The sequence below is a fragment of the Myxocyprinus asiaticus genome, chromosome 36, assembly GCF_019703515.2.
Source record: "Myxocyprinus asiaticus isolate MX2 ecotype Aquarium Trade chromosome 36, UBuf_Myxa_2, whole genome shotgun sequence".
NCBI classification, from domain to species: Eukaryota; Metazoa; Chordata; class Actinopteri; order Cypriniformes; family Catostomidae; genus Myxocyprinus; species Myxocyprinus asiaticus.
Genome location: NC_059379.1, coordinates 2803042 through 2820118, shown reverse-complemented (window position 1 = coordinate 2820118; position 17077 = coordinate 2803042). Strand labels below are relative to the sequence as shown.

At 38.5% G+C, this 17077-nt stretch overlaps 1 protein-coding gene across 1 annotated transcript; it reads right to left on the bottom strand.

Annotated features, from left to right (window-relative positions):
- Positions 1–92: 92 nt before the first annotated feature.
- Positions 93–16800, bottom strand: LOC127427336 (uncharacterized). Its single transcript, XM_051674889.1, has 18 exons — positions 16750–16800; positions 15688–15764; positions 15539–15565; positions 10556–10966; positions 9857–10249; positions 9695–9766; positions 7327–7707; positions 6773–7171; positions 6592–6675; positions 3568–3951; positions 3425–3481; positions 3206–3316; positions 2927–3111; positions 2556–2716; positions 1569–1814; positions 1026–1188; positions 547–649; positions 93–403 (listed from the first exon to the last, which is right to left on the bottom strand). The coding sequence occupies exons 2-18, from the start codon at positions 15734–15736 to the stop codon at positions 297–299; spliced, it is 3333 nt and encodes a 1110-aa protein (XP_051530849.1). The 5' UTR covers positions 15737–15764; positions 16750–16800; the 3' UTR covers positions 93–296.
- Positions 16801–17077: the final 277 nt, after the last annotated feature.

The window sequence follows — 17077 nt, the reverse complement described above, 5'->3', positions numbered from 1 at the left end:
GTCAGTTTTTATATATATATATATATATATATATATATATATATATATATATATATATATATATATATACATATATATTAAATGAAAGTCAGATGCAATACTCAAAATCTTTATCATTTCACCATACTAAACAAAAGATTGACCAGAAACATAAAGGTCATTATTATCACACCCACTGAATAAAAGTCCCATCACACATCTAAACAATGAGATTAATGCCAGTTGTTCGTTATCATGTAGTGTGGAAGAAAAAAAAATCAATAGAAACTTAAGAGTTCATTCATTGTGGAAATATACTAGAATATAGTGAAGGAACTCAGGAGTAAAAGAAGCATTATCATCAAGGAACTACACAGACCAGGGGCCTCTGACACTTTCACTTTCTGGGGCCCATATACTGTATCTGTTAATGGAGGACAGGACATGGTTTAGTGCATTTGTAAAATTGCAAAAGACAAAAAAACAATAATAATAATAAAACATACATATCTCAATAAATAAATAAATAAATAAAATAGCATAAAAGTTCTTAAATTAAATGTTTACCTGAGTTCCTTTCAGACATGACCAGAGGGCCCATGGATATGGAAGCACTGTCATGGAAGCCCAGAGATCTGCCCACTCTCCGCTGATATCCAGGGTAACAATGCTAAGGATTACAAAAGGATAGTCGCAATATGTTAGATTCAGTTCAAGAATATTTTACATGAATCACTGAATGGCATAACAATGAAATGAAATATCTGATGTCATAAAATGGGACTTTTATAAGAAATGGCACTCATCTTGACATATTTCATATAAAAAACGAATATAGTAGCTTAGGCTGGGTAAATACAAACTTTTCAAGTATTACATCTTTGACTTATTTCTTCTAAAAACAATGTCCAAACTCAACCAAACTTGGGATACTTAGAGACCAGGACAATCTGAGGATATGCACCAAATTCTGTTAAATTTCACCTAGAGGAATGGGAGGGTGCTATGACCAAAAAACTGAGGTATGGGAGGATTTGTAAACTCACAGCTGAGCAGTCACTATGCATCAGAAGGCACAGGTGAACAGCACAGTGCAGGTAAACCTTAGTGGAGTTCGTAGTAAACACAAACATCCTGAACGAGAAACGGCTTGATGTGGAGACTCCATTCTGCAGCAGCTCCACTGAGTCATCATTTGGACTGGGACACCTGAGAAGATTTGGAAACAAATAGGTTGTGCATTGTCATACAGTGCTGCATAATTTGTTAATTGATTGTTAAACTGTTCATTTCAGAGGGAATATCATAGTTCTTAAAATGCTGAAGGACTGTGCCAAATTAGGATGTACCTTGAAAGCTCAAAGAAGAGTAATATTTAGAAATCTAGATCTCAGTTTGAACATTAAAATAAATAAATAAATTAAAGTTTAAACAATAACAGCATGGAGAATAGTATTGATGCTCTGTGCTTGTCCGTAAATGTAAAAAACATATCAGACAATCCTAACTGAGGTTACTTGCTGATGATGTTTATCCAGGTTACAGTTATATTCAGTAATTAAAAAATAAACAAATCAATTGTCTCTTACTCTTCTGCGATGAGGTCCCAGCGGAGATGGTAATGAGGATCGTTCTCAGGTGTAGCCCAACACGTGTCTGTCACCACGGCAAACTGACGGTTGTCAACCCCATCAACACGAACTTCCACAAAAATCTGCTGGTTCAGTTCTGCATCCACACTACCAGTGAAGGGGTGGGAGAACTCAGCATCGTGATATGGAACCATCCGGACCTGATATCTGCCTTCACCAGCTGGGAGTGTTCGGTGCACAATGCTGTTGAAATAACAGATTGATCTGTGTAAAAAATACTGAGTTTTAAGGGTGAAAGACTGTTTCAAGAGTTCAAAAAGTATTTGGACCCAAAACTGAAAATTCTCTCATCATTTACTCACCCTCATGCCATCCCAGATGTGTATAATTTTCTTTCTTCTGCAGAACAGAACTGAAGAATATTTAGGCTCTGTAGGTCCTTACAATGCAAATTTATTGATTGCCAAACTTCTGATACTCAAAAAAGCACATAAAGGCAGCACAAAAGAAATCAATATGACTCCAGTGATTAAATCCATATCTTAAGAAGTCATATGATAGGTGTGAGTGAGAAACACATCTATGTTTAAGTCCCTTTTTGCTAGAAATTCTTCTCCCTACCCAGTAGGGGGCGGATGCATGAAGAATGTGAATCACCAAAAACACAAGAAGAAGAAAGTGAAAGTTAAAGTGGAGATTGACTGAGCAGGGAGGAGAATTTATTCTTAAATATTGATCTGTTTATCACCCACACTTATCATATCGCTTCTGAAGACACTGATTTATCCACTGGAGACATATGGATTACTTTTATGCTGACTTATGTGATTTATGGAACTTACAAATTCTGGCACCCATTCACTTGCATTGTCATAGTCATACACATCTGGGATGGCATGATGAGGTGAGTAAATTATGAGAGAAGTTTCATTTTTGGATGAACTATCCCTTTAAGTCACTATGTGCCAGAGCATTATGTCCAACCTCTCCAGTGGGTTGATTTCCATATTCATTGACAGTGTTTGGGTTTGGAGGTATACACAGCTGAAAGCTAGCTTCAGAATTCTCTTCCTGCTGATTGGACCTTCAGATGAGTCTGGTGCCCCCAGAATAAAGTTCTCATAGATGAAGTGGGTGCCATTGGCCTGTGGACCACACACGTTTTTATTTTTATATTTTAGTTTAAATTGAATTCACTGTATTTTTAAAGAACTTATTTATTAAAGCAACATTAGAAACTGCACCCCCCACTCCCCCCCCAAAAACTATGTCTTTGATGTCCTTTATTCAAGTTATTATGTAATTTACTATTCAAATTGTGTTTATTTAAATTGCATGGACATAATGAACACTACCACAAGATTTGTCCCACAGATGTGCTCATCATTATCAAAACTGAACTCCACTCTGCCATTCCGGACTGTTCCTTTGCAGCTGGGCTCATTGAGGTGTAAGATACCAGCTGGAAAACCAGCCTCAAAGAGCTGACAGCGAGACAGGGACATGGAGCCAGAGCTGCTTTCACAGGTTTCAGAAGAATCTAAACAAACACACAAGAGTTTATCAGCATTAATGAAGGCAATTTAGTACTAAAACACTTACATTTGGAATTTTTGTTGTAGAATGAGTTCAACCAAAAGAGTCAGCTTCAGGTCTCGGATGGTTCTCGTTGCAGAAACAGCCATAGAAGCCATTTTTCTTCCCACACCATTCATCCTCAGTGCAGTTAAGATCGGCACAGGGGTCTAAAGGTACAACAAGAATACAGAATAAACAAAATAAGCGGGGTATATATGTACATGTAAATGTATATACGCCTCCACGCTGTAACCCAATTGAGTACACAATATTACCAGTCATATTTTCCATAGTTACGGTTGTCTCTGGTATGACAGTAATGTTCCTTATTTCTGAAGAAAAAAAAAATAGTGAATGATAATCAACAAAGATTTTCACTTATGTTTGTAAAGGGCAAATGTACAGTAAATGTATTTACCTGCACAGTAAGCCAAACTACAGGTAGTTGGTGTCACAAGCTCATAGACATAATAATTTCCTGGGCAGGCTTTGACTTTAATGGGATTGGATTGGAAAGAGCAGCAGTCATTGTTCCAGTGACCGCAAACATCTCGGGTGACCTCTCCATCCTCAACTCTTGGGTGTTGACCATTTAGCCAAAGAGGGGCATGAGTGCCACAACTATACTGATCAACACATGTGTCTGGCATCTGAACGCTCTGACCCTCAATGAAGAGACGGTACCAGCCGCTCCAGCTGACCCCATGGTCACACATTATTTGAGAGGAATTCTGATTGTTGGTGGATCTCCAAGGATCATCCAGCACATTGTAGTTTAAGCAGGGGTCAACAGGGAGAACCTCTGTTATGGAAACATTAGAAAAAATATTGTTGCTGGTATGACATTTTTATTTCTGTTACACTTGTGTTTTAAGGTATTCAATGTTTTAGAGGGTTAGTGAGTCTGATAATCTATTTTAATTTAGCAAAGACAGGGGATTAAAAATATCCAATATGGAGTTATGTGGCTCTTGAACGCAGTGAAGATTACTAGCAGCTTGACCTCAGTTACTACTTTCAACAAACACTTTTCTTATTTTTGCAATAACTGATTTAGTTCTGGTGGTCTACAAGAGAACCAGTTTTACAGATCTGAAAGTGAGTATCTATCTAGAATACTCTAAAAAGACTCATATCATGAAAAATAAATAAATAAATAAACAAATCCTTGCAATTGTAAAAATAAAAACAGTTTGATTTACTTCAGTATGTATGTAAACATATTATGACCTCAAGAAGTCAAAACTAAGCTGCAGACAAAGCTCATTCTAAAATATTGCTTTTTTATTTCATGGGGTCTTCCTAAGATTTGGAGTTTGTGATTTATAGTTTCCACGAATACTAAAGCTGCATTTGAGATCAACACTTCACTCTAACTACTCATCTTTTACAGTAGTTCACTCTTCATATTTCTTTTCTAAAATGTTAGGTTTTATTAATTTTATTCATGCATTATACTGTATGGTTTTTTTTTTTACTTCCAAGAAATCACATATTCTTATGTTTATTCTAGATGTCAAATTAATGCATTAATTTAGTGTGATTAATTACACAAAAATAAAGCGTGAAAAATAATTTAATTGATCACGCCCCCGGTCCGTAATAAAGGAATATTCCTAACACAGAAGAAATTCAAGCTTGAAGTACCACCTGTTTTCAGCAAGGGGAAGAAAGCAAAGCTCCAGTTCCATTGGCAATGCACAGCTGAACACAAAACAAACTACACTCAGGCTTGCGAGCTCCAAACCACCAGCAAAAACATGCGTTTCCCAAAAGTATCATTAGCAACTATGGTCGCAAGTTCCATTGTTAACAACATGGTTCAACGATTTGGTATTTCCCTATATTACAGCTCTCCACTTGTAGTTAGAAGTATAGTCTCTTGTTAGTTTGCCATGTGAACATCCAACACACTCTCATGGTGAAATGTCAGGATTCATACAACTAATTATATCTAATTCGTATTATATCGTGCGACTGCACTTGTTTGAATTTCTATGACTTTCACTACAGCCAATGACGTCGCTGGACATATTTTCCATCTAATAAGTGACAAGTACTTGCTTCTGTCACACACAACATCCTCCCATCATGTTTACACACTCTACTGATTGGTTAGGTTTAGGTAAGGGGTTTGGGTAAGGAGGGAAACCCCACTATTGCAGCACAATGTATCTGTCACATTACACAGTGCAAGTAGCTTTCTTGCATTAAACAGCTTCCTAGTGTTCATGTAAAGGAGCAGTTATAATTTGATATCCACAAAATGTATTACTCCACCCCCTGCGTAACATCATGTACGACAGCTTTATATTGTTGAAGCAATGTGGTTCAAACGATAGATGCGCAACATAGTTACTAGGTTTTCGGGAAACAGGTGTGACTAGCTAGTTAATTTCCCCAACAATACGTCGTACTATGGTGGTCAATCAGTGAGTTACGTCATTGTAAGGGGAAACGCAACTCAGAGCCCCTAATCCAACCATTACCACTACCCTAACCATGGGTGAAAGTGCCGCCCTCTTTTGGAGAGGGCCCAGTCCCCTTTTGGAGTACCCTTCCCCGTTCTGGATTTTTCCTGCCCTCTTTTGGAGTTTCCACCCCGTATTGGGCTGCAGCAATACCTTCTTGGGCTTGCTTGTCTCGCAATAGCACAAGATGAGTATGTGTTCTTGCATTAAGACACAGCTGGATGGAGTGCAAATCCAAATGCAGGGATCTCTTGATGTACTTTTCTAAGTTGCAAACTTTTTAACTTGACAGAATGACCTAAAAATGCTGTGTTTATGACACGAGGCAACAAAAGTGAGATGCTCCAAAAGCATCCATCTGAGCATGTATATGTTCATTCAGCATGAACAGGCTGATGAATTTAATTGCAAAATGGATTGGTGTGGACTGTAGGCCAATGATAGGCTTACAGTATGTTCAATAACTTGGAAATACACAATTACCTGAATTGCCTTCTAAAGCCACTATTTTATCATCTTTTTAATTTTTTACTTGTCTGCCACAATAGTGTAATGCAGTTTAATAATCTAAATTATTGTATTTACAATATAATTATTAAATATAACTATAGATATTTAATCTTCATATTTTTAATTACTGTTTGTGGGCCTTTCTCAGCAAATTACTTTACTTACTTATGCAATGATTTAATCAGCAGATCATGTAATTAATTTGATTATAAATTGTAATTGATGGACAACCCTAGTTTGTTTTACAGCTGTTGCCCTTTACTTCTCATTTGTATTGCATAATCTATTTGTATGATGTGTTTTTCGATAAATTTTACTCATCTTTTTGAGAGAAATACATTTTGCAATTCATTAACTGTGTAATAGTGGAATACACAGAAAATGTAAAGAGTTCAAGTCTAATAAAAATCTCAAAATAGATCCATGTGAGAGCTCATTTGTGAAGCAAGACAATGATTTACCAGTGGATGTGATGGGTACAGGAACGGATTCTGTGGGTGGGATTGTCTCTGTTGTCGTGGATGTTGTGTTATGACTTGTGACATCTGGTATTGAGAACATAAATTTTTATCAGTGTCACTCATTTCGAAACAAATCCCTTAAAGTATTTGACTACAGATTAGGTATGAGTAAATGCTCTACCTGCACAGTAAGCTGCACAGGATAGTGGCCTGACAAACTCATAAACATAGTAATCTCCGGGACAAGCTTTGACTTGTATGGGATGAGATCTGTAACCACAGCAGTTATTCCCATCAGATCCACAGACGTGCCGGGTGACCACTCCATCTTCCAGCTGTGGGTGAGTGTCATTGAGCCACAGTGAGTAATAAGTGCCACACATCCCGAAATTAACGCATGACTCTGGCATCTGGATACTCTGACCATTGTAGAAAAGCCTGTACCAGCCATTCCAGTTGACATTATAATCACACATGTAGTAGTAATAGTTACTATGGTAAGGATTGTCAGTTGCTCTCCAAGGCTCATCCAGACTGGTATAGTTGTAGCAGGGGTCCACAATTGGCATGGTGAAAGAAACTATTATGAAAAAGTAGGAACATTTTCATATTAAATATTGCAGAGTAAATCTATCCAAGATAATACAAACATTTTGAACAGATCTGCAAAGGTGGTTGTCATACGACAGTATACGATTCACAACAAACATAAAATATAAAGTAGAATGACTTTACCTGCACAATATACAGGGGCTGGGATTGATAGTTTTGGTCTGGTAAATTTGTAGACATAATAATTTCCAGGACAAGCTTTGACTTGGATTGGGTTGGATCTGTAAGTACTGTACTCGTTGTAGTAAATCGACCCGTAGACTTCACGGGTAACAACTCCATCTTCTATTTGAGGATGAGATTCACCAAGCCACAGAGAGCTATAACCTCCACATGACATGTAAGTCACAGACCACTCAGGCATCTGAGCACTTGTTCCACCAATAAATAGTCGATACCAGCCATTCCATTCTATACGAGTGTCATCATAACTTTGTCCATAATAACTATGTGTGCTTCTCCAGTGGTTGTTGAGAATGTTGTAGGTGTAACATGGGTCATAATCTGTGATGAGACCAAAACAAACGAGTTCTATTTCAATGAGGGAAACAATTTCACAACAGAGTTGTCGTATAGTAAAACTAAGATATTTTCATAAACTGAAATAAAATAATGAATGCCAAGCCAATGAATAGCTAAAATCAACCAAACTAAAAACAGTGGTTTAAAAAGTTGCAGTCATTGTACTAAACAGTGTTCATATGGTGTTGGAATCCTCTGATCCAGGGGTCGGCAGCCTATGGCACACGTGCCAGCATTGGCACACGGAGAAGTAATCACTGGCACGCCAGCAACGGCGAGAGAGGAGTAGACTATTTTATTCATATGAAATTCCGCACCTGCATTCCAATCTACATCTTGATGTAATCCTTCCTCATGATCACGCAGCGTGTTTTCATGAGCTGAATGGGAAGCTAAATAAAAAGTTAAAATGTGACGAGACTGCAGTATAACCAACAGACTCGTGCAGCGCGTGCAAGCCATTAGCGCATCACGAGCAGATAGCCCTTCACTTTCGGTTAATCGTGGTATACGCGGCCACTTTGCTTTGGACAGGATGCGCGGATGTCAGCCTGCATTCCGTGTTTCATTTGTTTCTTTTTGCTTTCAGAACAACACGTGATGTAATAAGGAAAACACCACTATTAATCCTTGAGCAGGGCGGGTTTACGTTTTCTGAGGCCCCAAGCAACTGACCAACCCGGGGCCCCATTTTGAAAATGTTTGCTTAAAAAATTACATAAAATTGATTTGAAACCATAATTTTAAATTCATCCTATAAGCCGTTGTATCCAAGTAAATTCAAAATGTTTAATGAAGTAAAAATCTAGAATGCATGTTTTCCAGTTTTTGTTAAACATTGTAACAGTCACCTCTTTGCAACCTGAACATTAAATCTTTGTGACACATGCACTAAAAACAGTCTAGACGCAGTGCAACGAATGAAACAGAACGCATGTGTCTTGATATGCGTTTTGGAAACCTGAAGTTCTTATTAACTTCAAACAGTAATGTGCCGGTCACTGCGTGAGATACTGAAGAAACAGCGAGACGCGGTGCAGCAGTCAAGGACGTTCAGATGTGTTTACTTAGGAAAACAATGAAAAAACAGAGCAGACGCACACAAAAATACGTTTGGTGTGAACGGCCCCTAACTCATCCGTGTGCGTGTATCTGAGCATGAGTGAAATACGTTCGGAAGGCCTATATATTTTTTCATAAATTACAAACCCAAAGTCCTACTGACCTGAACCTTGCAGCTTCTAATGTGAACTGCTCTGAGAGCGCTGACAACGGCGTGTTCGCGCATGTACCCAGAACAACATGTCATTTCAAGCGGTTTTTGCTGAGCTTTCCTACCGGGGTGGGGGCCCTCTCGACGTCTGGGGCCCCACGCAATTGCGTGGTTTGCATGGTGGTTAAAACCGCTACTGCCAACAGATTCAGTCCGATTCGGTAAACCTGTTCATCCAGTTCAGTGAAAAGAACCAATTTAAAAGAACAATTCATGCACAAAACGGACATCACTATTTAAATGGTACTTCATCCATGTCTCCAGGTCTCAGTGTAAGACCAAGATGACATACACATAAAATACTGATTGCACATTTACATTTGATCCATTTCAATTTGCTGCATTGCATTGTTGCAACTCACTTGCAGTCTGAAGTTAGTGTAAGGCAGTCAGACCTTGACTTAAAAACTGTTCATGAGAAGAACTAAAACTATTGGTAAATTTTAAATAAAAAAATATTTCAAGCATAATATAAAAATAAAAACACATTAAAACATTTCAAACTACACTTCTCGAGTGCAAACCATACACTATATATGTAGATGACTGTGTAATATTGTGGCTACAAGTTCATGCTACCATGTTATTTTTCTACCAATCATGAGAACAAGAATTTACAGTACTTGAATTCCAACACATAGTGAAATTTCACTTCATTCATTCATTTGAATAACTTTGATTACTATGGTAACCTACCCAGAGTGATGTTGGATCCATTGTTCATAGGTGGACTTGTAGAGGAAATGTTCTGTGATATAGTGCTAACATCTAAAAAAGGGAATTTTAAGACATGACTAAATGAATTATAAAAAAGCTGGTAAAATTTCATTGAAACAATGTGGGGGAAAGGCACTGTACCTGTGCAGTATCCCGCACAATAGTATTGTGGATTCACAAGTTCATAGACATAGTAATTGCCTGGACAGGCTTTCACTCTGATGGGTTGTGACTTAAAATTACAGCAGCCACTCCACCAAGATGAACCACAGACCTCCCTGGTCACCACTCCATCCTCTATCTGAGGGTGAGGACCGTTTAGCCACAGACTGTAGTCTGTGTTACAGCCATATACTGAACTAACACAGTTCTCTGATATCTGGATGTTCATTCCATTGTAGAAAAGCCGATACCAGCCATTCCAAGAGAAAGATCCATCACATATCCACAATCCACTTTCGTTTGTGGCTCTCCAGGGACGGTCCAGAGACTCATAGTTGTAACATGGATCATTGCTGACTTTTTTGAAAGCAACTGTCATGAAGAAAATAGTTTAGCATAAGTACTGATAAAATATTGTATTTAAATCCAAGGGAATCTATAGCAATGTATTCAAATTGTGGATTTTATTTTTTATTTTTTATTTATTTATTTATTTTTTTGACCTGGAGCAACTGTTTAAAATAGGCTTAGTTTCATTATTCAAATAAATTTATGTAAAACAAATATAATAAAGGGTCTTTAAATGAAGCTTTTACTCTTGATATCGACCTTTTCAAACCGTGTGATGTTCACAAAAAATCTTTAAGAAATAAAAGAGTACTAGAGTTAGAACTGCACCTGCACAATATGTAGGACTGGGGATTGACACATCTGGCTTGACGAGTTTATAGACATAAAAATCTCCTGGACAGGCTTTGACTTGGATGGAGTTGGATCTGTAGTCACCACACTGCCAGGAGGAGGACCAATACCATGACTGAGTTCCTAGGACTTCATGTGTCACCACTCCATCCTCAAGTCTTGGATGAGAACCGTTCAGATACAGTCCAGTTTCACCACCACATCCAGCTGAATTCACACACCACTCAGACATTTGAGCACTTTCTCCATTCAGATACAGCCGATACCAGCCATTCCATTCAAGATGGGTATCATTATATGAAGAGTAATAACTTTGGCGTACGTTTCTCCAATAGTCATTGAGAATACTATAATTATAGCATGGGTCAGAGTTGGAAGTTGGAGGCACTGAGAGAATAATGTCAAAAAAAGACAAAAGATTGTTTTATTCATTGACAAAACCAAAAAGACATTACAAGTAGCCAACTAACAACTAAAGAGAGATCAGATTTGGATTGATGGATTACACCAGGACTGTCAAACTAATTTTAGGTTGCTGATCAGATTGGAATAAATTCCACCACATGCTGGCTTATATTTTATCTGTTAAAACATGTTCACAAGTCCAGAATCAACTGGTCCCAACTGGGTTAACTAATAGTTCACCCAAAACAATTTACTTCCCCTGAGGAAACTGAAGAGTTGGTTGTTTGTTTATTGCCTGAGGAGACGGGGTCTGCAATTAGATATGGACATGAGATGCCTTTGGGGGGGTCTTGATAGCACTTTCAAATCATGACCGGAATGTAAGATCAGTGATTTAAACTCAGTGGATGCATCGAGGGGTCTACACATTGCTCATCTAAATGTTCAGAGTCTACTTCCAAAGATTATGGAGATACGTCAACTATGTATAGAGTATAGTTTTGCAATTGTGTGTTGCAGTGAAACATGGTTGGGTGACTATTTATGATTCAGAATTAGAAACTGATAACTACAATCTCTTAAGGAGAGATCAAAATCATAAAGGAGTAGGCGTATGTGTTTATATTAAATCAGATTTTCTGTTTAATGTTAGGAAAGACTTGTAAAATGCATCTATCAAAGCAGTATGGTTGGACATTCTCGTACCCAAAAGTAAGCCTATTTTAGTTGGGGCATTGTATCGTTCACGGGATCAAATAAATTTCTACGAACTGCTTGAAGAGACCTTATATGACTGCACACATCTTACTGGAGCTGAAGTCATCATTCTTGGTGATATGAATACGGACATTTAAAAAAAAAAGACTCTTTGAAGGCGTTTTGTCATTTATTTTCTATTAAACAGAACCAACCATAATCACTCCTAAAACGCAAACGATTATTGATGTAATTTTAGTCTCAGATGAGGCTAAGATATGTAATAGTGGGGAGTGTAGTATTAGCGAGCATTGTTTAATATATTTAACTAGATAGTTGCAGAGAATTAGATCTGGCATAATGCCATTACAATGGGATCGTTTAAAAATTATAATTAATAATAATAATAATTCCTTATATTTACATCTAGGCACTCAGAGTGCTTTACATAGTATGGGGGACTCTCCTCAACCACCAACAGTGTGCAGCATCCACCTGGATAATGCAACAACAGCCATATTGCACTCACCACACACCAGCTATTGATGGAGAGGAGAGAGCAGAGTGATGTAGCCAATTCAGGGATGGGGATTATTAGGAGGCCATGATAGATAAGGGCCAATGGGGGTAATTTGGCCAGGACACTGGGGTACACCCCTACCCTTTACAAGAAGTGCCCTGGGATTTTTAATGACCACAGAGTGACAGGACCTCAGATTACCATCTCATCCAAAGGACAGTGCTTTTTTACAGTATAAAATTTTTGCCCCGTCACTATACTGGGGCATTAGTACCCACAGAGACAACAGGGTGAGCACCCCCTGCTGGCCTCCCTAATACCTCTTCCAGCACCAATCTTAGTTTTCCCCAGGAGGTCTCCCATCTAGGTACTCAGTTGCGGTTCTGGCTTGTATGGCGCCCAGTGCGAAACCCGCTTCAACACGCCCCCAAAGTTGTTGGCGCCGGGTTTAATTTAAAACCCCGCCTTTCGGCCAAGGAGCCATGCCATGCTGAGGCTGGCATGGTGCATTCTTCTGTGGGAACAGGACAATGTGCTGTCTCTATGAGCTGTACATGTTCTGGGCCGGTTGAATTTGGGGGTGGATCTCCTGTCCAGACGGGGCTTGATGCCCGGAAAAAGGAGATTACATCCTCAGAATGTGGAACAAATCTGGAGAAGATTCGGCAGAGCAGAAGTGGATCTATTAGCTTCGAGCGAGACATCACACTATCCCCTCTGGTTTTACCCCCTTGCCACCTGCACTGCTGGGCATCGGTGCGTTGGCACATCAGTTGCAGACAATGTGTCTTGACGCGTTTCTACCGACCAGTCTGCTGCGCGCAGTTCCGCAGAAAGGTCGGGAGGATCAGGTTCGGCTTCTGTTCGTGGCATCATATTGGCCCCTTAACTGGGCACTCTTTTGAATGATGGTTTATCTCCTGTGGTGGTTGATACCATTCTGAATGCTAGAGCTCCATCAACCAGGAAGCTTTATAAGTTCAAGTGCCAATTTTTTGCTTCTTAGCGTACTGCCCTGTCGGTATAGTGCTGGAATGTTTGCAAGAGCATTTTGGGGCTGGGTTGCCCAGCAACGCTTAAAGTCTATGTTGCCACTATAGCGGCTGAGCAAGCACTTATTAATGGAGTGTCTGTCAGTGGACATTCTCTTGTCTCTTGTTTTATGCGTGGTGTACGAAGGCTTAGACCTTTTCATCCTGTCCGCGTTCCCAAGGGGATTTATCTGTTGTTTTTGAGGCGCTCTTAGGAGCCCTGTTTGAGCCCCTGTTGGTGGCATTGGCATTGTTTAAGAGGGTCAGTGATTTGCATGCCCTGTCGGTCAATCCCTTATGTATGGATTTTGCGCCAGGGTATTCAAGGGTGGTGTTAAGACCTCACTTGGGCTATTTTCCCAAGGTTGTGTCTACATCCTTTCGCTCGCAGACTATTAATTTTCAGGCTTTCTGTCCTCCCCCATTTGAGTTGGAGTATGAAAGCTTACATATGCTTTGCCCAGTTAGGGCGCTGCGAGTTTTTTGTTGACCGCACTAGCCGGTGGCGTAAGTCGGAGCAGTTGTTTGTGTGCTTTGGTGGCCACAACAGAGGTGTTTTTGTGTCCAAGCAAAGACCGTCTCATTGAGTGCGGTTTCAATTTTGAGTGCTTACGAAGCATGTGGTTTACTTTCGCCTTTGGGTATTCGAGCCCATTCTACGAGGAGCATTGCATCCTCATGAGCTTTGGCTAGAGGTGCATCATTGGAAGACATTTGTACAGTATGGCGGCAGGGTGGTCCTCTCTGCATACATTTGTAACATTTTATAATCTGGATGAGAGTTTGACTCCTGCTTCCCAGATTCTCTCTGTTGGAACAGGAGTAAGCTCACAATTTCTTCTGTCTTATTTAGACACTTTAGCTCACTAGTGTGCTGCTATATGCTTGCCACATCGGCATAGACACTTGGCAAATTCTGTTCACATGGCGCGAATGTACATTGTTCCCCATAGCGATTCAGTAGTTCGCAAGTAATTGTTATCCTGTATTGAGGATAGTGTAAACATGTGTGGCTCGCTGTCCTGGGTGAAAGGGGCTCGAGGCTCGAGACTTGACTCGAGCTCAAATACCCCCCTGGACTTAGATTTATTATTGATGGATTGATAGGAGGAGAAGGGGAGGTGGAGGGATGCCAGAAGACTTGATGCCACATAGAGGTAAGCAGCTGTTTATATACTCTGACTCTGGTAGTGTGATTGGTCAGATTAAATGACTTGCTCCTCCCAAACCTTGTTAAATGAAACACTATTTACACAGCCCGAGTCCCTCGAGAGAGAACGTCACAGGTTATGTGAAGGGTAACCCTGGTTCCCTGAGAGGGAACGAGATGCTGCGTAAGCTTGCCATACTCTTTAGTAGCTGCATAGGCTTGTGCCTTCCTGCAGAAAATCTGACTCGATGGCGCGAAGCGAGCACCTTTATGGAGCTCTTGACATAGCTCCCTGGTGGCGTCGCTAAGCGCCATCAGCCAATAAATTGGCATGATTGTATAAGGGCTTCAGACCACGTGACACTCAGGGCGTGTCCCAATAGCGATTATGCAGCGTCTCGTTCCCTCTCAGGAAACCAGGGTTATGCTTCAAGTAACCAAGACGTTTTTCTGCACCTATGCCCCCATCTTTTTAATTACATTGAGGACCACAATGAAAATAAGACATTGGCTTTATTGTGTTTATTTAGTCTTGACGTTTTCTTTTTTTATTTGTATGGGATGTTTTGTATTTATCATTCTTGTACATTTTGTTAAGCTTGTCAAATAAATCAAATCAAAAATCAAATGTTGTTCCAAACCCATATTACTTTTGCTACTCAGTGGAACACAAAAGGAGATGTTAGACAAAATGTTAGCCTCAGTCGCCATTCACGTCCATCGTATCGAAACATAGTATGCAATGCAAGTGAGTGATGACTGAGGCTAAAATTCTGCCTCACATTTTTTGTGTCCCACAGTGGAAAGAAATGTATATGGGTTTGGAGCACATATGTGCTAATATTAAAACAGTGACCTATTAAAACTGAGATAAATATTCTGTGACTTTTAAGTATTAAAAACAGTAGTTCAACTCAAGTCATTTTTGGAGTTGGTGGTGGATAATCGGTGAGAGTGCTCTTAAGCAAGACTGTTCTAGACTGGTAAAATAATAAAAAAAATAAAAGCTTCAAAAGATAAAACAGCAGACTTCTGCCATTTGACTTATTCATGCTACACTGACAATTTTCACTAATAATGGAAAGAATGAGAAGCAAAAGCATGAAAGGGGGAAATGTAAAGTATTATAACGAAGAATAGTGGAAAAAAAATATTACCATATGTTTGTCCATTGATCATTTCACCTATTAAACAGAATATAAGCATCATGATTTAATATAGGGAGATGATAGTTGACTTATTTGAATATAGCATCATTTTGTTGTATATGACAGAGTCTTAACCAGTAGATGTGTAGAACACTCACAATTAATCAACAGCAATAGAGACATATACAACGAGATTAGAAACCTCATTGTGCCACTCTACGTCTGCACACACCAACTGAAAAAATTAAAATAAATAAATACAAAGTTCACATATGTTTCTGATCTCATGACAGTTTGTAGCTATATTCTAAAGTGTGATTCAAGCAACCATACATTATAGACAACAAAATATACAAACGTATTGACAGCATCTAAAATGTAATCATTTTACATATAAGCAGCTTTAGAAACATACAAATATTCACATTAAATGTAGGCTAATTATTCAATACAATTAATCAATGATTTTATAGCATTTATAGTAAATGAGATTTGGTAAAAGTTTAATTCCATCGCATTTATTTACCACAGATGATGCATTTATCAAATATGACATTAAAATGGTCTTAATCTGTGACTCCTGCTATCCTATTTAACTTATTTCAAATGACTGTATCACTTTAAACAAGACTAAACTTCAAAAAATTTAAATAAATACAAATGCTGTAATTGTTTAATCATTCATTAAGCTTTCAATTTTTATTTTGTTTGCCATGGGACACAAAAAGAGTTTTCAGAATATGCTGTGGTTCAATAAATAAATAAATAAAGCACAATAGCAAAATAAAACAATCATAAAAGTAATCAATTTTATTTGTTCGGAATATTCCAAGTCTTCGGATAGCTCTGTGTGAGGAATAATCCCAAATTGAGGATTTTTAATCAACAATCTCCACTTCCATACACTGTAGCATTCATAACTGCTCTAATCGTCCACTCCCGTACTGATGATTTCATCATTCAAAAATTGCTGCTTTTGACTAATTACAACATGCAAAAATTTTTTTTGCATTTTAGATGCCTTCAAAATGGCAATATTCTACATTTTAATGTTTTTCCAATATCCAAAAGTGTACATAAAAATGCAAAAAATATATGTTAAAGTACAAGTAGCTAGAGATCAGGCTGTTATAATGGGATCTTGTCATGTAAAATAATAAATATCCATATAAAGCAGGTTACTTAAAAAGTTATTGTTGAGTAAATAGAATAAATGTTACCTGAGATTAAGTGCTGCTGCAGAGCAAACTCAGGACAATTCTCTCTCCAGCAGTTTACCAGAATATACGATGCTGATTTTTATCCTGAGAATCTTGTCAGTGCCTTTATTAATAAATGTGGCTGGACCCCACCCCACTGGAGTAATCACTCAAAAATACTTGAAACCAGTTTTTCATGTGACATGAATACTGGTTGATTTAACAATTGTTTCTTTGTACACCATCCATTCAAAAAGACTTTCTTTTAGTCTATGCTTGAATAGCTGGATGTGGATTACAAACCAATCAAACAAATCAAAATGATAAAAGAACCCTATTTCTAATAACA